Source organism: Lycorma delicatula, chromosome 4, assembly GCF_047948215.1.
Source record: "Lycorma delicatula isolate Av1 chromosome 4, ASM4794821v1, whole genome shotgun sequence".
Classification (NCBI taxonomy): domain Eukaryota; kingdom Metazoa; phylum Arthropoda; class Insecta; order Hemiptera; family Fulgoridae; genus Lycorma; species Lycorma delicatula.
The window spans coordinates 44,693,186-44,720,062 of NC_134458.1; the positions used below are offsets into that span (position 1 = coordinate 44,693,186).

General features: G+C 32.8%; 1 protein-coding gene across 1 annotated transcript in view; it reads right to left on the minus strand.

Moving 5' to 3' along the window:
• LOC142323331 (uncharacterized) overlaps positions 1–26,877 on the minus strand; it is a 44,823-nt gene that overhangs the window by 5,981 nt on the left and 11,965 nt on the right. Inside the window, exons 6-9 of the mRNA XM_075362816.1 lie at positions 15,522–17,558; positions 9,665–9,835; positions 7,871–7,920; positions 1,919–1,994 (exon numbers count right to left, since the gene is read on the minus strand). Coding sequence (XP_075218931.1) covers positions 1,919–1,994; positions 7,871–7,920; positions 9,665–9,835; positions 15,522–17,558 — 2,334 coding nt within the window. The remainder of the gene's footprint in view (positions 1–1,918; positions 1,995–7,870; positions 7,921–9,664; positions 9,836–15,521; positions 17,559–26,877) is intronic.

Here is a 26,877-nt window from a genome sequence, read left to right on the forward strand (position 1 = left end):
CATGACAATGCCTACCTGCACACAGCTCGCCACACCATTCAAATCATCAACAAGTTGAATTTTGAGGTACTGGAACATCCTCTCTACAGCCCAAATCTTGCTCCCTCCAACTTTCATCTGTTTGGGCTGCTTCTCAAGGATGCTTTGCAAGGTCATTGATCTTTCACAGACTTAGATGTGCAGGAAGCAGTGCAAAAGTGGTTGCGTGACCAACTGAAAACTTTCTTTTTGGAAGCAATACACAAGCTTGTGGACCGCTAGACCAAGTGCATTGACAAGGGAGGTGACTACGTAGAAAAAAGATGTATAAGTTGAACCCCTAAATAAATTATAGAATGAAAAATATAGATAATTTTTTACTCACCCTCACAAAATTATGTTACGTAATTGATTATACATATTTATAATCATAGTCATAATGATAGTTTCACAGGAAAACCCAACAGTCATGAAGTTATTAAAATAATTAGTTATTACAAAATAGTACTCAAATATATAACAAAATTAATCACAATAACTTAATTCCAGCAATTAATTTTCTAATTATAATCGCTAACTATTATATTGACTGTGTATCTACTCATAGCAATATTATACTAACAGAATATATGTGACAAAAATGAAACAAAACAATAAAGAAACGATCAGCAAATCTCAGAGAAATTAGAAATGTATTAACAATGAAATCTTTATTTATAATTAAAGTTTTTGATAAAAAATTCATTTTATCATAAACCTATATAACCTAATTAGTAAAATAAACATATATAGTTTTTTTTATTCATAAATATTTACATATGTCAAAAATACAACTTAAATATATTTAAGTAAAAACAAAAAATTATTCACTAGAATTACTCATACACTGAATATTCCATTAAAAAAAAGAAAAATCATACTGCATGCAAAGGGTGATTTACACCCACATTCTTACACTAGAGTACTCTTAACTTTATATAGGAGGATTAAAATAATTAAATAACCATCAAGAAAACAAAAAAAATATTTCTTCATAATAAAAAGTAAAAAACTTAATATAAATTTATTGTTATATTAACAAACAGCATTTAGTTAATGTTATAAAATTAAAGAACCTAATTACCAAACAAATGAAGAAATTTCACATTTGTTAGACTGAATAGTAATTTTTAACAAATCTTAAATCTACTTAATGAATTAGTAAATGAAGGGGCATTGTTAAAACATTTTGGTCACAAGAATAATAACTTTCTCTACAAAACATAAATTCCTAAAGAATACTATTTGGAAACACTTTTTAGGTGATGAAACATCTTCAAACATTCCATGAAGTATATTTTTCATAAATTCACATGTTATTTCCATAGCAACTTATCATTAACAATTAAGCAAGATATTTCATGCAGTTTAACCTTCAAAATAAATCATAACAGCTCATATCACAGTTTAAGGTAAGCATCTTCAGAACAGGTAAAAGTTAAATGACTCAGATAAAGAATCAACTAGATTATTTGGTTTTAGAAGTACTTTACACATCTTAATATGACAAAGCTGTAAAATCAGATTGTACAGTATTCTGAGAGGTGTTTGCAAAATTAAGGAACCGATTCAGAACATAAAGATAAACAAAAACGGCCTACCTCACTTCATTTTCCTTCTGTCCAAAAATTTATTTATTTTTTTGTAAAAATTTATATCTGAAGAATGGATTGAGATATTTTAATGAAATTTGGTGCAAATGTGCCCAACAACTAAATAAATAAGTTTGAAAATTTTTGAAAGGACACAAATCTTGAACAAATAAATTTTTAACTAATACATAATCTGAATTATAATATTTTACAGTATCTTTTTGGTTCAAATATACAAATTTTTATGTATCTAAACTACCCTCAGTCCCAATTAATTTCCTGTATATTTACAATATTAATCAACATACCTTTCTGAGAAGTCATACTAGCAGCAACTTCATCCAAATCAACTCCAACCGCACCAGACCATGGGTCTTCACTCTCCTGAAGAATTAGAGGAAAATCAATTTTAAAAATTTACACTATATGTTAAAAAAAAAGTCATCATGAATTTTACGTAAATACTCCCCTGAAGAATTAGAAGAAAATCAACTTTAAAAATTTACACTATATGTTAAAAAAAAAGTCATCATGAATTTTACGTAAATACATAAACACAGTATGGTTATTTTTATATAAATTATAAGTAAAGCGAAACTACACATAGCATCTTTAACTTCAGTGATGAACAGAAAACTGCTTAAACATGGCTTTGAAATTCAAGTCACTGAAATTCTTTAACTTCAGACCCATCAATTTCCAGATGCTCTCTAATATATTCCATGGGTCGCAGATTCAGTTATGATGAAATATATAAACCAAAGAAGTGTTGTAAGAATGTAAATGTATACAAGAACTATTTGTTCACAAAACAACATACAATGTTAATAAATTCAATAGTTAAATGAACATATTGCTAATTTGTTGATAATAGTTCCTATACTCATCCCATTATAAACCACTTCACTACAGCACTATGCAGAAAAGTATTCATTTATACTGTTTGTAATTTTTGACACTGCTTCCATTCTACTTTTTTTTAAAAAGAATAATCCAATTAGTGTCACTTACTCTGGACTTTAACATAATGTACAATTGACACTCATTCATGATTTACCTTACATATTATTTCAATTTTTTTTAATTTATTATTTTATTAAAATCACACTTAACATGATTATTTAGCATAAGACTAAGACAATAAATGTTTGCAAATAATCTGATAAGACATTTTTCATTTCTAATGTACAAATACAAAAATATAAGTACAGTAATATAATTACATAACAGGCCTAATGATGACCTAAAATATCTCCAATGGAAATCTGGCTGAATAATGTTCAGTTTAGTTGGATATTTTCACACCTCACACAATACCTTAGAAATTCTGTACCGGTACTAGGATAGTTTTTCTAATTTTTGGAGGAAAAATAATTCTTGTTGCAACATGAAATCTTAACTAAATCAGTAATGGCAGTTCCCATTCTGTAAAAAGATCCATTAATCATTCAAAGAACTGAAGACAGAACCGGCACATACTGCTTGGAGGAGGCTTCATTTTTCCTCTGGATGGGTCATTTGTCTCATACTGCGGTTCCTTCAAAGGTAGACTGTTCTTTCACACCACCCATTCCATTTCCTTATCCTTGATTTTTTCTTACAATGATATGATATTTGACAAAGGGGGAGAGTGTAGTTCTTTTTACTAGTAAAGCAAAACCTTTGGTTAGAACAGTAGCAACTTAATTGAAAGTGAGTTTCTCTTGTATTTTGTCTGTGTTATCAGTAAAATGAATTCACGGTAAAGTTTCACTGTAGGGTTTAGGAATTTGCTGAAAAAAAAATGGTGTACAAGCAGCAGGTCAAGAGTATTCAGTATAACCAAACATGATTCATTACTGCAGAAATCAGAGAGATAAACTTAAAGCTGCAAAAAAATGAACTCGACCTTTTTGTGCAAACGAAAACAATTGACGCTAAAACGATGCTATCCTGCAGTGGATGATACAGTGATTGAGGGGGTGGAAGAGAACAGAAAAGTGCTGTGTAGTGACCTGTGAAATGATACAAATAAAAGGATGCGAAGTAGCAAAACACCATGTAAATTCAAGTGACTTTAAGCCAATCGTAGGTGGGTGGTGCGATTAATGACAAGAAAGGGATTCACTTTCAGGACAACTTCTTTGTGCCAATGACTACCAGCAGAATATACTGACAAAGTTTTGGAGATTCAAAGATATGTACTATGTGAAAGAGGAAAAAATCAGTACTTCATACCTCAGATTGAAAACGCTGTTGAAACACCTGTCTTTTTTTGAAATGTCACAGAACAATACTACAGTTTGGCTCTGTGGTGTCATTACTGGCCGGAGTGCCATTTCTACAGGGACTGCCCAATAAGGAAGTTGCAGCAGGGAAATGAGTAAAGGTTCTGGCTGTGGAGCCAACCAGGGCCCTCAATCAACTAGGCTCAGACATCGCAAGAATCACTGAAGTAGCAAGATGATTCACAAAAATGGCCATAGATTCTGTGGTCAACTTCAGCTTTAGAAGAACTGAGCTGTTACCGTGGCAAGCCAATTCCAACACAGATATCAAGATAGATCTGGCACTGAATTCTACTTCCTGCTGTACTACAGGAGTGGTGCAAATAGAGCTTCTCTGCAGCAACACGAAAATTCCCACAACGCTTCTGCTAGTTCCAGGGCTTCAGGAAGAAATCATCTTGGGACACGACTGGCTGAAGGAGCAACAAGCCGTGTTGGACTATAGCCCTGGCTACCTCCATCTGGTTAGGGAAACCCGCAAAACCGTTTTTAGCCCAAAGACCCAAACATACAGCATCAAAACTGGACTGGTCAGCAGTGAAAAGTACAGCATCCCCCTAGTCCACCAAGGAAAAGGCAAGATTGGAGACAGTGTTGAAGTGGCACCAGGAAGTATTTTCCAGCACTCCTTGTAACCAACTCGGTCAGCAGTACATGGGAACCAACTTTGGGAAGAAAGCTAGCCGTTTTGCTTACCAATGTACCAGTACAGCAAAGAAAAGAAACAGACTATAAGAGAATAAGTGGAAGAGATGCTGAGCAAGAGGTGATAGAGCCTTCAACATCACCCTACAACTCTCCAGTAGTCATTGTTAAGATGGACTCTTTACCACATTTTTGTGTAGACTTCCGGCACCTGAACATCACAGAAGATGTGGACATACCACTGCCACTGATCAATGAGACCATTAAAGACTTGGAAAGTGCCCGCATCTTCTCAAGCAGTGACCTTAAAAGTACCTATGACAGATACCCCTGGAGAAATCAGCTAAAGGTTTTATAGCCCTTTTCAGTTCCAGATGGCAGCTGATACCAGTTCCAAGTTATTCTGTTCGGCTTAAAAAATGCACCTAGCACATTCCAGCATATAATGCAGGATGTTTTCACTGGCCTCCTCCACCAGTGCTGCCAGGTCTACCTGGATGACATTACTGTTTACAGCAGTAGCTGAGAAGAACACTTATGCCACCTAGATTTGGTTCTGTAACGCCTACAACTTCATCTGATGTGCTCTTTGGAGAAATGACAACTTGGCCGAGACGATCTGTCATTTTTGGGACATGAAATCATACCCACAGGCAATATCCTGCAGCAGCAACACCTACATGCCATCATTGAACCCAAGACTCCTGGGTCAAGAAAGGAGCTGCAGAAGTTCCTCGGCACCTGTAACTGGCTGCGAGAATATATCCCAAGATTCTCAGAGATTCCTGCGTCGCTGACTGACCTGCTGCAGGGGAAACATTGGAAATGGACAAGCACTGCACAGCAAGCCTTTGAAGCTGTTCAGCAGATCGTTGAAGTTACCTCGGTCGAATCCAGAGCTTCCTACAATCTTGCAAACTGACACCAGCCAGTGAGGGCTGGGAGCCATGCTTTACCAGCAAGTTGAGAACGGGGAGCAAAGAGTAATCTCAAACGCCAGCATGAAACTTTCATAGGCAGAGAAATTTCACTCCAATGAGCTTGAATGTTTCGCCCTGGTGTGGACAATCAAACGCTACTGACTGAACCTTGAAGACCGAACTTTCATCCTCAGAACGGACAACAAGAGTTTGACATGGCTAAGGCAGGCCACCAGGCAAAAAACAAAATATGCTCGCTGGGCCTTGTTGGTTCAAAATTTCAAGTTTACATTAGAGCACTGTCCTGGCTGGGAGAATGAACTACCAGATCTGTTGTCAAGAGAACCGGTGAAAGAAGAAAATACTAAGATGGTGCGAGATGAAGATAGACTACACCCAACTGAACGCAGCCAAGAAGAAAGAGTGGTTACACCCTGACTGCAAGAATTCATCGCCACTTCCCTGATCCAACAAATCCGGAAAGCACAAGAAGCTGCCGATCCAGAGTGCCAACGATTACACCAGGATCCAAATTCGGCCCCAGGCACTCACCTCAGAGTGGATGAAAATGGCATCATATGGACAGCGGGACACAGTACTAAGGCAGGACCCCGACCAGTGGAAGTGTACATCCCACCCAGCAGTCGCTTGGCTGTCATATGACACTACCACCACTCTCCAGAAGCCGGTCATCCCGGAACAGAAGAGACTTGGCAGGTGATCCACCAATACTATGATTGGCAGGACTGTATGAAAGACATTCAGCAGTATATATGGGAGTGCCACACATGCGCCTGCTACAAATGTGGGCCAAACCCTCCACCAGACAATCAGCAACCCCAGAGGCCTACAGCTTATTGGAAGCATATGGTAGTAGACTTAATGGGTCCATACCCAGAAAAAAGATGAGGTAACAGGTTCCTAGTGGTGGCAACTGACCTGTTTTCCTGCTGGGTAGAGGCTAGGCCCGTTCCTCAAGCTGACACGGACACCATCTTCAGCTGTTTGGAGGAGAAAGTGTTTTGCCCTTGGGGCTATCCTGCAGCCGTCCTAACAGACAACAGGACAGCGCTCACAAGCCGGAAGTGGAAGAAGTTATGCCGCCAACAACACACTGCGTACTAGATACTACACCTACACTACTATACTACTACACCCGTATACCATCCACAGGTGAATCCCACGAAGCGTCATAATGAGGAGGTCAAGAAGACACTGAGAATAGCCCTCAAGCAGGATGTCCAACACCTAACCTGGTTGTATTAATTACAACGAGCCGTCAAAGCCAATCGATGACAACAACAGCCCTTCTCAGAGCTATTACAAGGTTATTAAGTGCAATGTGCCTTTGACGCCATTCGGCAACAATATCTCTTTAAAGAATCTCTTTATATATGACGAAAGAATCTCTTTCTTTGGTCATCTCATAAGGACACCGGAAACAAGGCTCTCAAGAAATATCATTGAAAAGCTCTGGTTCCAAAAGCTAGAAGTAGGATGGATCAAAGAGATTAGAGAAGATATGAAAGAATTGGGAATTTCCCTGACTGACCTACAGAATAAAACTGGAAAAATTACAAAGCTAAAAGACAAAACCATTAAATTTAAACAAAAGACAGACAAACGACAAAATACAACGATAAGGGTGTTTACAGATGAAGAAAAGAAAGCAAGATCTGAATGGATGAAGAAATACTGGGCAGCTCAGAAGAGTAAAATAATACACTTTTCTCAGAAAAGATCGAACTAAAATTGACTTAAGTGGTCCCATGTTGGCCGTAAAAGCATAATAATAATAATAATAATAATAATAATAATAATATATATATATATATATATATGCTGGTGCAATATGGATATCTGAATATACCCAATAGTTTCTGTTACTAGCTGATGTGACGGATTGTTTAACCCCTCACAGTAGTATTGGCACTTTTACGTGAAGGGTATGATAATCCCTCATAGAAGAAATGGCACTAACATAATTTAGGTTGTGGTTGCCTCAACCTAAACCTGTTAAAAATCTTAAATTAGTTTGCCAAATAAAAAACTATAAAAAGATAATAAAAATATACTAAATAAAATTTTGTTATTAAATATTATTCTTCATTATTTTTTAATTTAATTCTTTAATTACTGAATTAATTTTTAAACATACCTTTTCCTCAAGATATACCTGTTGATTGTTAAAAAATTTAATTAAGTTTTATTTCATAGTTTTAGATTAATTAAAACTTTTGTTAACAGTTTTCTAAAGCTTTCTTGTTTTCTACTTTTAATTCATATCTGTTTAGTATAGTTCTTTCTTTTATAGTTTTTCTTTGTATTAAATAAACTGACAACAAAAAATATTTACTCTTTTGAAGAGATCTTTGACAAAATTAGAAACCTCTATATACATGAAATATTAAATAACCCAAAAAATTACCTTGCTAAAGTGAGGATTCTGTGTGGCACTTCCTCGGACATCTCCATTTGCTGCAACAAAAAATATATACATGTTTGATCTTTGCATTATAATTAACCCCTTCTTTAGATACAGTATTATGACATTCATTTTGTTGATAAAAATACCCTACAAAGTAATAAAATATATTTGAATCTTCCCCAGTTTTCTTTTCTCTCCCACCAAAACATTACATTATGGCATATGTACACATCTCTTTATAAGTGAATTCTGGGGCAGTAATACATATAACATTTTAGACATATTTTTTATAAAAGTAAAACTTAACAAGAAATTACATTTCACACATGAAATAGAGGAAGGAAAATAACAACATTAATTTTTTAGACATTCCAATAAAAAAATTTAATTAATTAGATATTAATGCACAATAGGACTTCCCTTAACTGAGGTATGCATTTTTCACATGCTACAAAATTCATTCATCTTAAAAAAAAGAATAAATTACGGTAACTGGATAACTATAAATGGACTTAAGCTTATAGTTACAAAAAAAAGGAATAAAAAATAGGTTAATAATAATAACAAAGATAATAAATGTTGTCTACATGGTAGCCTTACATAAAATCACATGTTAACAACTGTAATAGATATTTGCATAGATAGAACAAAAAAACCATTTAAGATTAATTTAATGAGCACTTCAGAGCATAAGACAAAGATCTTAAGTCATCCAATATCACACAATATCTAATAAATTATAAAAAAACCAATAAAGGTTTTAAACAATGAATACATTATATACTACAAGTAATTGTACTCAACAAATCTCTCTTCCTGATTCCTATGGGTCTAAATAAAAAATTGCTCTAATGGCATACTTGTGAGAACAATTCCCTGTTTACTGTACTTCAGACACAAGCACAGATTCAGACTATAATGCACCAATTCATGAATGGATATGTAACTTCACAATATCCCACAAGCAAAATATAAGTTACAACATGGAGATTACAGGATGTGGAGATCCTTTGCCAATCCATTGTGATGATTGAACTTTTGTCTCGATAACGTAGCCGTAAACTCAGCTTTTGCCTCCAGTTATAATCCTTTGCATAAATGTTTCATCATCATTGGCTTGTTCAATAAGTTGCCAACAAATGTCCACTCAATGTTCGGTCATCAAACGAGAAACAAATTTGCTACAACTTGACACATGTCCAATTTTTCAGTCAAAATGTCATGGCACGATCAAACCAATATGCTAATCTCTTCTGCAAGTTCTCTGACAGTCAATCAGTGATTTGCATGCAGTAATCATTGATTTTCTGAACATGGGTGTCATCAGTTGAAGTCGAAGGCCTTCCTGGTTAAGGGTGATCTTCAATTGACTGATGACCATTTTAAATCGTGAAAACCATTTTTAACATTGTGTACGATCTAGAGCATCATCTTCAAAAGCTTGCTTCAAAAGTTGAAACATTTTTGTGAAAGTTTTTTTCCAATTTCATGCAAAATTTTACATTGTATCATTGCTCCCGAAAATCACACATTCAAAAATCACTATTAACGTAGTTATTTAGTTTTATAAAGGATAGAAGTAATGTAAACAATCTGAAAATAAATATACATTTCTAAAGAAAATAGGGTACTCAATCATATCTTCAAATAATAATACAAATTAACTTTTATTTCCAGTGTAATGGAGAAATAGGAATCAGCTGAATTACAATAAATTCTTTGGGTAATATAATTAAATTTAAATCTTAAAATTTAATCTCATGTAGAATAAAGTTCATAAAAATATGACCTTACCTTGTGGTGAATTCCAAACAGCAAGTGGACGCGAACCATCTGAACTTTCTATAAAACTATGTCGTAAAACAACAACACTAGCATGTCTCTTAACTCTAGATGGTGTAACTGGACCACCAGCAGTACAAAGTGCTAAATCATCTTGAGAACCCCTTCTTGGTTTCATTCCACCTGTTATAAAAAAAGAAAGACAACACCCTAAAAATTACATTATTTTAATGAAATAGTTATAATAATATAATTTAATTATACAACTACAATTTTTTTAAATATTAATAATCAGGTAGTAGCATTAAAACTTCTGACACTTATCAAATGATCTACTTTCTTAATGAAACAATATTATGGATTCTTCCCAGCAACATACTGGATCTTTTTTTTAAAAACCATTCTTCAACACATTTAAATCAATAATGGTTAAATTCAATCTAATGTCTATTTGTTTAATATTGGTTTTGGTTGGTGCTTTTTAGAGCATGACTTGACGGGTGTGAGTGCATTCACGTTTTCACTTTTCCATCGGGTTACGTGCATTCGTTGGTGTGAATACAGTATTTTTTAGCTGTTCTGTAGTGTAGTGTTGGTAATATAGTTTTTATTAGTTATTCATGTTTAACTGTATGATGGAGACAATGTTGGACTTCTTGAGAGCTTTGACAACTTTAGGCAGGCATTCCCCATGTCCCATTTCCCTGTAAATGTCTTCTGAGTTTCCAATACAAGTTTGTCTTAAACTCCTCTCACAATAAAAATAGAGCCACCATTCTCTTCTTCAGTGATCTGGATTTTCAAACAACCACAGGGGTCACCCTATCTTCAAATACCCACACTTTGTTCTGAGCCTTAGTTGGGGTGTCTTAATAGTACAGCCAAGTTTCACCACTTGTCACAATACTGTTCACATAGGGTGATTTCCCATTTTCAAACTTTTTCAGCATTTCACAGCATCATAAAACATGATGTGCCATCTGATTGTCAATAAAGTTATGAGGCACCCAAATGGTAGAAAGATTACTAACTTGAAGCTGATCTCACAGAATAGCATGAACTTCACATAGGTAGATTTCCCATTTTCAAACTTTTTCAGGATTTCATGGTATCATAAAACATGACATGCCATCTGATTGTCAGTCAAGTTATGAGGTACCCAAAGGGTAGAAAGATCACTAACTTGAAGCTGATCTCGTAGAATAGCATGAACTGCTGGTGCATTATTAATGATCAAGGACACCTATATTTGGTAGTAGGTCACACACCTGTCTGTCTCAAGCATTGTTCGTACTGCAGCAATGTTTCCCTCAGTTACAGGTGAAGACGGTCGACCTTATCTTGGAGCATCTTCAAGGCCAAAATTTCTTCTTTCAAACTCTTGGTACCACCTAAATATTGTTGGACGATGAAGACAATTCTCTCCAAGCACAGGAATCATTTTCTCTAAACATTGATCAACACTTAACCCATGAGCAAAACTGCACAGTATTCAGTTTTCAATCATGACATCACTACTTCTTTTCATTAACATAACTAAACACATGCTAACTCGTAACTGCCTGTGATGATCCATTCCATCATACTGCAAAACATTCCTAGAACCATTTGTAAAATTCTCACCATCTTGATAAGTGTAATTTTGCTCTGCTTTATTTGATTTAATTTCCATTTTGTTAATAAACATATATTTACTAATAAAATGTGTCATATTCATGATTAAAAAATGAGAATATGAGTTTAAATTTACATCACAGCACTACAAACTACATGAAACGACTGTGTGTGTGACGTTTTATAGTCATTCTACTGCTTGTTAACTATATTACAGAACTGTTATCTAAATCTAAATGTAGTTTTTCTTTTATAATTCTTTCTGTGGATTGAATAGTATAACAATTCAGTTCTCAATTTTCTAACCATAGTTAACATCTTGAGATTAACAGTCTGAGCAAAAAAAACTGAATTTATTTTTATATTAAGAATGATTTTTAGTAGGAATACAATATGAGGGTTGTTCAAAATGTTCTCAGCCTGACAAAAAAAAATTACATTTTTCAGAAAATCTTTTCCAATATCACCTTGCAATTTGATACACTTAGATGGCTTTCCAACTGGACCTTAAATACGATGAAATTTATTCAACTCTGCAAAATAAGCAGTAATCTCAGCTTTGACCTATTCATATGAAATGAATCTTCGTCTAACAAGGTACTTCAAGTTTGGGAATAGGAAGTAATCACTGGGAGTAAATATGGCACATGGGGAAGCACTCTAAACCGTAGGTCATGGAGATTTTCAGCAACAATCCAAGACATGAATTTAGGGGCATTACTATGGCGAAAGAGCACATTCTTTTTGGCCAGATGTAAATGTTTAGACTGAATAGCACCCTTCAATTGGTCAAATAGTAAAATATAATACTCCCGGTGAAGGCTTCCCTTTTTCCTGTTTTTGTCCATGAGCACCATACTGTGAGAATCCTAAAAAAAACCATAAACATGATTTTTTTTACAAATGGGACCATTACTGCTTTCTTTGCCAGACTTTCACCTGCTCCCATACCTATTTGGACTCTAGCTATAATGCTGAATCCATGTTTCATCTACTTTACAAATCAAAAAGAAGCAGCAAAATCATGTTTAAATATGGAGGTTGCATTTTAAGTTTTTACAATTGACCACTAGATGGTGCTACTGAAATGTGACATAACTATTGTAAAATTTGACTTTTTTTATTGTTACAACAGTGGTAGCTCAGAAATCGGCCGAGTAGTTTCTTTACAGTGAGCGTTAAAAAAAGAAAACAGTTTTGTGAGCAAATGGAAATTTCAAGTGAAGGTTGTTCAATGACTTTTTAGGATTTTAGTAAGGGCCTAACTCAACAATACCTTGAAATGCTTCATTCAACTTTTGGTAATGAATCAACATCAAAAGGACTATTTACAATTGGTTTTCAGAATTTCATCATGGTTGTGTTTCCATCAGCTATGAATTTAGTGAAGGTCAACCACAGTTGATCGTTGTTCCAAAAAACATTGATGGTATGATTGAAGATGATCAGCAGTGTCTTACCGTGAGACAGAGTCATCCTTAGGCATATTGAAGATTACAGTACATTCAATTTTGCATAAATATTTAACTATGAAAAAGATCTGTTGCCAATGCATTTCGCATAATTTGATCAAGCCTGATAAAAAAAACAGGCTCTTGTCAATTGGTGTATAGAAATGCTCAAAAATTTCAACCGAGGAAATGCAAAATCCATTGACAAAACTTGTATATATTTGTATGAGCCAAAAACTAAGCAACAAGCATCTGTTTGGGCATTCCAAGATGAACTGAATTTAATAAAAGTGGTTTGTTCGTGAAGCACTTCCAAGAAAATGATCACTTGTTTCTTTGGTTATATTGGACATGTAGCAACCATTGCTTTAGAAGATTGAAGAACAGTTAATGCTGAATAATATACAACAATTTGTTTGACATTCTGACCCCATAGGGGAAGACACCCTCCGTGCGATGGTTTCAGTCACCATGCCACCCCCTCCGTACCCCTAGCCATTATGAGCTTTATCGGAGGTCATCTTCAGTACCTTGGCAATGACACCTTTCAGTCAAGCCTCAGCCAGGATGCCAGCGATGTGAATGCCACAAACGACATTTCTATTGATGTCCAACTAACTAACATAAACTCAAAACAAAACACATCTACCCAAGTCTCAAACAAGACTGAATGACTTTCTAAGAACAAAGAAACTGAATCCTACCTACCCAAAAGGTAAAAATGAGTTAGACACATAACGTATCATAAAACACAACATAAAGACACTAACAAAACATAACAATAAAGATAAATAATGTAACATAACAGTAACATAAAACATAATTAATGAAAAACAAATATATAATCAAACAGAAACAAAAACAGCAACAGCTTAACAAACCTTAAACAAAATAACAATAAAACCAACCAAACATAAACACAAATAAGAAAAGTTCAAGTGGAACATCACACCCCCTCAGTGATCCTTTCTGTAGTCAAATATGTAATTAAACTTTCTACAATCAACCATTCAGCCCGGCTTTTCCAATTAACATGGAGATCAAGTGTTGACCCGATAATATCAAGCTGACAAATGGTCCCTGGGGGCATTAAGTCGTAACTAGCACATGATAAGCATCGACCAATAATCTGCATTGCAAACACACACCAGTCTGCCAGGCCGAAAGATCATCAATGAAGCCACGAAAAACAACCAAAAAAACACATCATTCTTCATCATGACAATACCAGCTCCACACAGCACGTCAACCAATTGATTTGACAGAAAAAAACATTGAATTAACATCTCACTGCCCGTATTCATCTGATCTATTGCCTAACAACTTCTTTTTGTTCCCAAATGTCAAACAAAAAATGCAAGGATACAGATTTTCATCACCTCAAGAAGCTGTTGGATTCTTCCAAAGCAATGTTTTTGAGGTACCAACTTCAGAATGGAAAAAATGTTTCAAGAACTGGTTCGAGCACATGCAAAAGTGAATAAATTTTATCTCTAAAGAAACAATAAAACAATTTGTACCAAAAATCTTTTTTTCTTTCATTGTTTTTGTAAAAACTTAAAAGGCAGCCAACTGTGTCCTGGAAATGTTATCTGAAGCCTGCTGTCCAGGTACGCTATACAAAGGTGGTGATCTGTATTGGTCAGGACTGGAAACACTCATGTTTACTCTTTCTGTACTATGTTTACAAGCTACAAGTTCTAAACACCCAAGTTGTAAGTCTAAACACCCTCGCGAATGCATTTTTGGTTGACTGTTAACAAATGCAGCACCCATTGAATAGGAAGTTTTTTCATACAAAAGCATCTTTTAAATGTTGTGAACACAGAATATTGTGATGTCAGCAAGCTCATGTATCTTCAGTTGGCAATCATTTAATAAGGCACTGTGAATTTCTGAGATAATTAAATTGGTTGTAGCGGTTATTAGAGATCTCAAGTATTGAAATGATGTACAACCACACATTAAAATTTAGCAGCCCATTTTTTTACTATCAAAAACAAAGGCAAAGAATACTTTAAAGTGGAATGATCTAAAGCTTTTTGTAGGTCCGTCAGGGTTAAACTTTTTAAAACAAAAGTACTTTATAACAGTTAAATTTCAATTTCATTTATTTTTCAGAAAATGTCAAAACTTGTTTGCTTTCTAGATTGCCACAAAGAAGACATACTAACATACACATTTGAAACTCGCATGTAACACACTATCATCATACTGAGAAATAACGTAGTCATTTGGTCAAACTTGTGCTTCTGTGTGTCAGGCTGAGAACTTTCCAAATGACCCTGCTAAATGCAATAGAAAAATTACAATGTTTTAAATAATTCAAATAAAAACTTACATAAATTTATTTCTCTCAAGTAGTATTGACTGTCATGTTCGTTAGCTATTAAATAAACACGATGGAAATAGCTTACAATGAATCACACAAACTTTCAACTTTAAGTGATCTACAAGAATTCATTCACTGAAGATGGCTCTGGTCATTACCATTTTACCACACTTCACACCTTTAATTTCCAATAAGTTCCTCTCTACTCTATCCTACAAATGACCAAAGTTCCCAAAAATTCAAAAGTTAAATTACATTTGGTTCAGTTTTCATTTAGTTAGGTAATTTAAAAAAACAAATAAATAAATACTTTTAAAATATAAAGGTAAACTTTTTTCAAATTTTTCCTGAAAAATACAAAAATCTGGCAACCAATTAACTGCTACTGTATTCAAAAACACTGCATTACAAGCACTATTCTAAGATGCATCATAAGAATTATTCTAAATAGCATGATCTTCATTAATCTTACCATATCCTGTAAATTCTGGTCCATTTGTATGTGCCAACTGTGCCCTGGAAATGTTATCTGAAGCCTGCTGTCCAGGTACGCTATACAAAGGTGGTGATCTGTATTGGTCAGGACTGTTAACACTCATGTTTACTCTTGCTGTACTATCTTTACAAGCTACAAGTTCTGAATCACTCATAACTTTTAATTCATTATTACTTGACTTAGAATAATACCTGCAATCATTCATATTTATAGAACGACCACTTGAACTGGAATTAACTTTTGAATCATCAAAATGGTTAACCTGCTTATCATCTAAAACATCAGCAGAATTTTTTCTTTGACCTACTTGAGGAGATAATGGATTTTTATGGTTGCTTTGTGCCCCTTCAACAACACTAAATTGTCTACCCATTAACTTAGATGAACTTTCTGGATGGCAATCAGAATAAATAGCTGCCTGATGTAAGTTATTTTCTTGATAGAACTGTTTCGGCTTCTGATGGGCATGACAAAGTTGTCTTTCATTCATCACTAAATCTTTTCCTTGCATATGTCTTGAACTAGCTGGATATTTATGGCAATCTTGGCTGAATTTTGAATCATAGATGACATTCCTTGAATTATGCAGTCTTACAGGCGTCTGAGTTTGAGACGTGTTTAACTGCTGCTGTACATTTGTTTTACAGTTGTAACGTGCTAAAGATTCATTATAAGAGGGAACTAAAAGCATATCTTTATCGAAATCAACTACATTACCCCTTAGCATTTGAATCTGTCCTCTATAACTATGATTGGTTTTTGGCAGAGCATGTAATCTAACACTTTTCATCGTCTTATTAGATACTCTTTTATCAGATGCACTCTGAAGTTGCTTCCTCCATACGTGCCCTGTATCTGGACTTTGACTATATCCCCCTTCTTGTTTAGTTACATTTGACCCACATGCATCCAACTGAAGTTTACTACTAGGTAACGCATACTGTTGAACTCCTCTATCATTAACTTGTGGTGAGGACTGAAGTATTTTCTTTTCTTTTTTAGGTAATCCCTTCATTACTGATCCTGAATGTACAGGTGGTGGCGGTGGTGGTGGGGGTGGTGGAGGGGATGGCCTACAGCAGCTAACCGTAGCATTTAGTTTATATTTTCTTAAAGCAACTAGTGAATTCTGAGAATTTGAATATTCAGATTTAGGAACAGTGGTTTTTTTTTGCTTTTCACTTTGCCACACTTCATTTACACTACCAGGTGGACGGGCAATATTAAGCCTGTGACAGCTTAATGCAGGTTTAGTCAGTGGCTTTGGCTGTAGCACTGGCTTATTATAGTCTGTTTTCACTTCAAAATTATGCCTCATTGAAGGTCGTATATCAATAGCTGTATAACTACGAACAAGACTTCCGGCCCCTGGCTTTCGCGGTAGATTCTCATAATCCAGTTCAGTTTTACTAACGGCTTCTCTAAAACTGTTCCGTCTTTCCCTAACTGCCAATCCGGCAATAACTGAATCCGCACCAGTACCTGAAAAATACTTTCCACCCTCTTGCAGATTGTCTTTTTCACATACATCCATGTTAGACTCTAAACTTAGCCTTCGAGACTTTTCATCAACCAGAGGTGTAGGACCAGTCACTACTGACAGTCTATACCTATCAGATGAGCCAAGAACACGCAATGATTTACTACGTTTCACTGGAAGAGCCGGATACTGTTCCGGTAACTGAGGAACACTTAATACTTCACGGCTCGGTATTGGTCGTGCTTCTTTTTTAACATGAGTTTTTCTTGGAGCGCCCAAAGAGTGGCTTCGTGAAACCTGTTTTGTTTCTCTTTCAAACAATGATTTTAATTTTGCTATTCTTGGACGATGCCCAATACCAATAACTGGACTTTCAATATGGGATTCGGCTTGTTCTGCTATCCGCAGTTTCTCACTCAAATTTTCAGCTTCTTTTTCACGTTTAGATGATGGAACAGGAAATCTTTTTTTCTGTGGCAAGGGTGGGGCTGAAATAGTTACTTCTTTTTCTTTATCATCCTTCTTTGTCTTTTCTGAAAGGAAATACAGAAATACATTATAATTTAAATTTTTCAAACACGGAACTGTTGGCATATAAAATTATGTTATAATATAAAAATAAAAATCAACCTTACCAACAATTTATATTATATCCCTAACGCTTTTGGTCATTTGAGCATCCTTAAGAGAGAAATTTTTTCATAATTTCAAACATAAAAATAAAAATATAAATTAAAGATAATATAAAATATTAAAATCATAACAACTGGTCATCATTGTATAAAAATTACATTAGTTTAGTAACAGTTACTCAGTTGTTATGAATAATAATAGTGGGAGGGAGATAATCGAGTTAGGCAACTTCATAATTATTAATTATTTATTTAAATAGAATATCATCTTCAAATCTGATTTGTTCGTTGATTAATTTATTGTTATTATAATATACATGACATTTTTCAAGAATGCTGGTTTTATAGAAATCGTTGGAGAAATCTAACATTTTAATAAAATTGTCAGGGTTGTAACTATGTTTATTTTTTAAAATGTGTTTAGCATAATTGGATTTATCTAGATTGCTTTACTTTAAAATATTAATATATTCTTTAGTTCTAATAGAAAAAGAGTGGTTGGTCATACCAATATATTCTAGTTGGCAGTCTTCACGTTTTTAAGTATAGAATCCTTGTCTATCTAATATACTTATACATTTGGAGATTATTATTTTAGTAGGATCATTATTGTTATAAAATTTATTATTTTATTGTTAGTATATGTTGTTTAGATATATACTACACAATAGGTATATTGTTAGTATAAGTTGTTTTTAGAGTGTAAAATTTAAATATTTTATCAAAGTATCTATAAAATGGGTTCAATTTTATTTTTACATAAAATTTTTCTCTATCATTATGCACTAATTTCATGTTATTTTTTATATATATTTTATTTTTGACAAAGATAGTTTTCCCATACGTCCACTTATAAATTTTATTAATTCACCAACATATTAACTAAGCAAATTTTTATCTAATATGTTGAAGAAAACATCAAAATAAATAACAAATATAACTTAAAAAATGGTTATGAATTAATAGACATTATTAATAAAATTAAAATAAACAAATCATCTAAACTCATAACCTTAGGTATAAAGGATATGTATAATAATATTAACACAAACAAAACTATAAATATCATATACATAATCTCTTATCTAAATTAAATTTACATAATTAATGGTTAGATGAAATAATCGAATTACTTAAATTAAGCTTCAATTACAACTATTTTAAATTTATCAATAAATATTATCTACAAGAAAAAGGACTTGTTATGGGTTCACCTCTTTTGGCTATTATAGCAGATATTTATACGAACGAATTTAAAAACTATTACCGAACATTTTCAACAATCATCATATCCTTTTATATAAAAGATATGTTAATGACATTATATATATATTTAACCAGAACAGTGATGATGAACCCAACGGGTTGGTCTACTGGTGAACGCGTCTTCCCAAATCAGTTGATTTGGAAGTTGAGAGTTCCAGTGTTCAAGTCCTAGTGAAGTCAGTTATTTTTACACGGATTTGAGTACTAGATTGTGGATACAGGTGTTCTTTGGTGGTTCAGTTTCAATTAACCACACATCTCAGGAATGGTCGAACTGAGACTGTACAAGACTAAACTTCATTTACATTCATACATATCATCCTCATTCATCCTCTAAAGTATTATCTGAAAGGTAATTACCAGAGGCTAAACAGGAAAAATAAAGAACATTGATGATGAAACAAATATAATTTTCAATAAAATTAACTCACTAAAACAGAACATTAATTTTACAATAAATCATGAAATCAATAATAGTATAATTATTATTTAGATATGACTACTGAAAAAAATTTTATTGACAATATTTTAGAAATCGACATATATAGAAAACCAACTCAGCATAACACTTAATTCATCTCATCCTTGGAATCAAGAAATGGCAGCTTTTATTTATTTGATTTATAGAGCCATTAAATATCTCAAACATAACAATTTGAAACTAAACTCTGAATTAAATATTATGAAGAACATAGCAATTTAAGTGGTTACAATGAAAAACTGATGATTAATAAATTATACTTTAAAATCAAAAATAAAATATATATAAAAGATAACATAAAATTATTACACGATTCTGTAAAAATAGAATTCATTTTATGGATATCCCATAACCCATTTTATGGATACCTTGATAAAATAATTAAATTTTATAATCTAAAAACAACAAAAACTACTAACAATAAAATAATAAATTTTATAAACAATAGCAATCCTACTAAAATAAAACTCCAAATGTATGAAGCATATTCATAAAGTAAGAGCTGTAGACTAATATTTAAATATTACCGGGTCTGAACACAGTTTAACACATGTAGTGGCATCTATCGGTTATTTATGAAACCACTGCAGCTGTTGTTTTGATTCAGTAGTCATTTTCCTGCCAGTGAATGCAGAAAGTAATGTCTGCAACAATCGTTTCTCCCGCCACTTGTGAAGTGCACATTGTGATTTGATTTTTGTGTGCAAAAGGATCTTCAGCTGCTGGAATTCATCGGAAATTGTGCCTAGTGTATGGACCTACAATAATGAGTGAAGGAAAGGTTATACAATGGTGTCGAAACTTTAAAAATAGCCACACAAATATGGAAGATGAAGAGTGGAGTGACAGGTGCAGTATTCAGACCGACGAAATCGTTGAACAAGTAAACTGAAAACTGCAATGTGATCGGCAATTGACAATTAGTGCTCTGGCTAATGAATTTCTGCATAATGGACGTACCTCCATCTACACGATTGTCACAGAAAAGCTCAGATATCACAAATTGTGTGTAAGATGGGTACCAAAAATGCTCACTGACCAACACAAAGAGCAAAGAATGTGCAGTGGATGAGCATTTTTGGACCGCAATCAACAGGATAGAGATGATTTGTTTTCCCACATTGTTTCAGGTGACGAGTCATGAATATCCTACACCAACGCAGAATCAAAACAACAGTCAATGCAGTGTCACTATTCAAGTTTCCCAAAACTGAAAAAGTTTAAGCTATCTCCGTACTTAAGTCGAAAAATGTTGCCTACGTTTTTTTGGGACAAAAAAGGCATCATTTTGGTTGATTTTATGGAATGTGGATCAACACTTGCTGCTGACATGAACTGCAAAACGCTCACTAAACTAAGACGTGCGATCCAAAATAAACAACGTGGGAAACTGTCATCTGGTATAATCCTCCTTCACGACAACATGCATCCTCACACCGCTGCCTTAACCAAGAAAAAGATTCAAGATTTTCATTGGTAACTTTTTGAGCACCTTCATAGTCTCGACCTTGCACTTAGTAACTACTTCCTCTTCTTACATTTGAAAAAGTGGCTTGGTGGACAACGGTTTGAAAACGACAAGGAAATCAAGACTTCTGTTGTCAACTGGTTCAATTCCCAGGTGGTGAACTTCTATACAGTGAGGTTAAAGAAACTAGTGCAGCATTACAAAAAGTGCTTAGAACTGAATGGTGGCTTTGTGGAAAAGTAAAGTAGATATGCAGTAAACCAAAACTGTAAGTAAAAATCTTTTCTCACGAGTTAATTTTTTTTAATGACCAAGCAGTCCTTAATTTATGAATATGCCTCATATAAATATCTTAGATAGACAATGAGTCTATAGTTTTAAATGTGAAGACTGCCATCTAGAACATATTGTATGTATGGCCAACCACTCTTTTTCTATTAGAACTAAAGAAGATATTAATAGTATACAGAAAGACAATTTAAATAAATCCAATTATGCTAAACACATTTTACAAAATAAACATAGTTACAACCATGATAATTTTATTAATGTATTAGATTTCTCCAACGGTTTCTATAAAACCAGCATTCTTGAAAATTTTTTTTTAAGTATATTATAATAACGATAAATTAATCAATAAGCAAATCAAATTTGAAGATAATATTTTATTTAAGCAAATAATTAATAATAATCAAGTTGCCTAACTTGATTATATCCCTCCCACTATTATTATTCATAACAACAGACACTGTTACTAAACTGACGTAATTATTTTTATACAATGATAACCAGCTGTTATGCTTTTAATATTTTATAATATCTTTAATTTAAGTTTTAATTTTTATGTGTTAAATTATGAAAAACTTTTTCTCTTAAAGATGGTCAAATCACTGAAAGCGCTAGGGATATAATATAAACTGTTGGTAAGGTTGATTTTTATTTTTATATTATAACTAGAAATACACTAATATTTTTATAAGAAAAAAATATATATATTTCTAAGAGAAATAAACAAAACCTGGTGGAAAAAGTTTTATTTATGTAAACTAGCTCACAAATTAAACATTATTATGGTTTTCAAGCCATGTATAAATATATATACACACATTGCCTCCAGGAAGAATTGATTTGATGTAATTACACTTCTTTATTTTTTCTATTCTACGCCAATACGGCAACGGCCTCAATATACCTTGCACACTTTACATCGACAACTATTTATTTTATATATTCTAACTTCTATTTTTTTTTACTTTTTAACCATTCACCAATCCTGGATAATTTAATAAATGCACCACCAACCTTGTCTTTTAACCTGTTTATTTCATAAAGCACCAACCCACCTAATTTTGAATATTCTTTTTCAGTAACACATCTCAAAAGTCACTATTCTTTGTTTTCTGGCTTCCATACTGTTTAAATTTCACTGACCAAGGAGTATATTAAAAGTGAAATAAATAGGTCAAGAGATGTAAGATCACGTTATTTTATTTGAAATCCAAAAGTCAGTTATAAAATTCACCATATTTTTATTAAAACTAGAGAATTATATTTAGCCAACTGTATTAGTTTTTACCAACATTTACAACTAAACATATAACACTATACTGTAATGCAGGAAAAACTTATTCACATGAAACAGATACTTATAAGTAAAAATTCATTTAAAACCTGTTTTGAAGGAATCCACAAAAAAGGTTGAAGCAACATCTATCAATTGGAGGAGGACTGTTGAAAAGTTTATAAGTGACATATGGCGCATCAAAAATGTGATATATTGTGAAAACTGTAAGATTGAATTCCATGATGGAAATGGTCACATTTATATATTTGATAAAAATGTTTCTTTAAACTAAGTCCCATCCTTCAACCAAATTCAACAAATACAGTGGCAGAACTGTGGGACTTCTTTTGAAATTCTGAATAGCCAATCTATCTCCTTTGAATATAAATGAGCATTTTGAGGGTTCTCAAAGGATGCTGTTGAGCCTCTGATGATTGGGCAATGTTACAACAACCTGTATTCTTGAGAAACCCTCATAAGACATATCATAGCCATTCTTTATGACGCGGAGTAGGGTACTGACCTTTTGAATGCATAATCTTAAAAGACAATGGTAAATACATCACTGAACAAAACTTTTATAGTAATGAATAAATACATGTAGCAACAATTTTTTTCCTTCAGACACTAAATAGTTATCAAAGTACAGGCTCACGCTTCCCTAATGAAAGAATTATTTGAGAACAGAAGTATCCAACTGAAGTCTAAACTATTCACCTACAGCACATATTTTATAACTACATTTGAATTCCTATATTAAGAGTACATTTTTGGCATCAGGTTCATTTAATACTCTTAAGTAAGGACAAGTGAAATTGAACAAGTCAAACTGTAATTTGGTAATACCCTGTTGTGAAATAGCATAACTTCAAAATAATATAATGTTAAATAAATGATAATATTGCAGTATATCATACTGTCTAAAGCAGTCCTCAGATATAGCCCTACATATAAATTTATATATACTATAATCAAAGTACTTAAAAATGTTAAATATCAAAGCATCTATTCTTGAATCTGAGGACATGTACAGGTCCACTAACTTGTATTACATGATTGATTATTAAATAAAATTAATTTTTAAAATCTATTATTGTTAAGGAATAAAATTAGTTGTCATCATCGCATTTGAAAGTTCTTATAAATCTTATTAACAAACCACTAACTTTAATGGTAGCCAACCACACTGATCAGTTATTATGAATAAAATTGCAAAATAGAAAATAACACTGTAAAAACATGTTTGCCACAGCAGTATATAAATAAAGTCTTATAAAAGAATGTAGTAAATAAAAAACATTATAGCAGCAATAAATAAAAACATAATCTACATAACAAGATATAATGACTTTGTGTCTATACAATGGTATATAATACCTCTTTGATTTTAGGATAAAAAAATGATTCCAAAATGATAAAAATACACAGCAAAATTAAGAGTTTTGCACTATGCCTACACATAAGTGAAACAAGAGGACAGTTTTATTGGGAATCAACTGCCAATAAGTTAAATAGAATTTAAAATATAAATAAAAACACATAATCATTACATATTCATACAGTTGATTAAATCCTAAAGCTGGGATTACAATAATGAAACAGAGGAATTATTTTAGTCATATAATCTTACAATTTACTATAAGATAAACGATATTATACCTAATTTTCCAAGCATTTAGAAAATTAATTACAATTTTTAATTGTATAATTAAAAATAATAAAGAAAGATCTAATTTTGCTAGACACATTTTAGAAACTGTACATAATTATAACCCTAATAAATTTATTAAAATATTACAAAATAGTAATTGTTATAAAATCAGCATATTAGAAAATTTTCAGATATTTTTTAATAATAATAGATTAATGAATGAAAAAATCAAATTTGATAATGATATCCTATATAAACAAATTATACAATAATTACTGATTAGTAGATTGGTACTATTTGATTTCATAGCTCATAATAGTCATAACATTTTATGGACACGACATTACATTTTTATTAACGTACGAGGTGTATTCAAAAAGTAACGAGAATTTTGAAATTTTGCGGGTTATATTAGTCCGATTCTCTGGATTTTTTCATTGTTGTACTGGTAAACATGTCTAAAAGTATCTGTACATTTTTAGCCACATTGGATGTTAAATCTGTTGTCAGCTGTCAAAATATAACAACTGTTTTGGTACAACTGGCGATGTTTTATTTATAGAAATAATGGATCAGAGAATTTGTATTAAATTTTGCTATAAGAATGGAATAAAGAATAACAATGTTTTAAAAATGTTAAATATTGCTTTTGGTGAGTCAGCTATGAGTAAAGCAAGGGTTGATGAGTGGTATAAACATTTCCAAGAAGGTCATGAAGACATTGATGATGTGCACCCCGGACGGCCCAGCATGTCATCAACCGATGAAAACATGGAAAAAGTGAAAGAAATGATTATGAATGATTGCCGAATCACAGAGATGATTATCAGAGAAGTTTCTGATAATCTTGGGATATCATTTGGATCATGCCATGAAAACGTTATGGAGTTTTGGATATGAAACATGTGACAGCAAAGTTTGTTACAAAATTGTTGAATTTTAAACAAAAGCAGCAATGAATGGAAGTTGCTCAGGAGTCACTAAATGAAGTCAACAATGATGCAGAACTACTGAAACGTGTCATAACATGATGAAACATGGGTTTACAGACATGATGTCAAAACTAAGGCTCATCATCCCAGCAGAGGCATTCTGATCACCAAGACCGAAAAAAGCTTGACAAGTACGGTCAAATGTGAAGGTTATGCTCACCGTGTTCTTAGATTTTAGTGGCATAGTGCATCACAAGTTCTTGCTACAAGGATCAATATGAAGTATTTTCTACAAGTTCAACGCAGTTTGCATGAAGCAATCCGAAAAAACGCTCATGTTTGTGGCAAAACAATTCACGACTTTTGCACCATGATAATGCGCCTGCTCACACTTCATTACTTGTCCGTCAATTTTTAGCCAAGAACAACACTGTAATGATACCCTGCTGTCATATTCACCAGACATGGCTCCATGTGACTTTTTTCTATTCCCAAAAATAAAGAGAACCTTAAAGGGCCGTTGTTTTACAAGCATAGATGAGATTAAAAGCAAATAGCTGAAAGAGCTAAGCACTATTACAAAGATCGAGTTCCAGAAGGTTTTTGGGGATTGGGAAAAGCGCTGGTATAAGTGTACAATATCTAATGGGAACTATTTTGAAGGGGATAACATAATGTAGACAAATAAATAAAATTCTTTCTAAAAAACAAAAATCCTCGTTACTTTTTGAACACACCTCGTATAACTTATTTTATTATTTGACAACCGACTATTATGAACACAACAATTTTAACTTCAATTTAATTATAGTTAAACATAAAAAATTATATACATGAATATAATAACTTCATATAATCCCTGATGAAAATAAATAAATAAACAGTAAATAGAAACACTGTCACACCCAAATAGAAAGACTGTTCAACAAAATTTACCAAAATTTCCTAATGGCAGAATAACTTTCAAGTAAAAACACAGTGTTACACATAAATAATTATAACAGGTAGGTAATTCATTCAGTAATAAAATGAGAACCATCACTGAATCAAGAATCACTCAAACAACTGCTAGCACCTTTAGTATTTAGGTAACTTAACTTCCTCAGATGGTTTTATAAGCTAATTCCATAATACAGGATGTGCTAACAAAAGTAATGGTACAAACTATGATTTTATGCAAACTTTAAAATCCGGGCCCAATCCATTTACTAGAGAGTAAATGTGGAAAAACCCAAATAAAATTATGAAATACTTCCACCAACTCTTAATTAGGACACTGGCATGAAGCTATATGTTTAAATTTGGAATTCATGTGTGTCATTTTTTTCACAAACCTTCAAGTAGTTGAAATATACAATACATCAACAAGTACTTTTATAACTGCAAGTATATCTCATAAATAAATTTACAGTATTTACTTTATTTAAGAATTCTCAGCTATAAAGAAAAAATTTCTTATATTTAATATGCTATTTTATAAGCCTTTTTTTAAGTCTTTAAAAATCAGAAAGACAAATCAAGTTCATAATTCATTTGTTTGGAAAATTTAGGGATGATATTCAAGAAATTAGAGTTCACCTTCCTCAAATTTCTCATTTTTTATTATATAATTAAAATAAATTACTACTGTATACTAATATATATATAGTAGCTTACATTTGTAACAGTATAACAACCAAAATATTAAAAAGCTACTCCAAACATGTGGCGATATCCATATATAAAAAATGGACTTTTATTAATAGACATGAAGTCTTGAGAAGCCTTCATTGCTATTCATAAGATTGTTATACATTTTAACCTATTAAAAAGGTTAATGTTTTATTAAAAATCATCTTAACGGCAGAATAAATTTAAC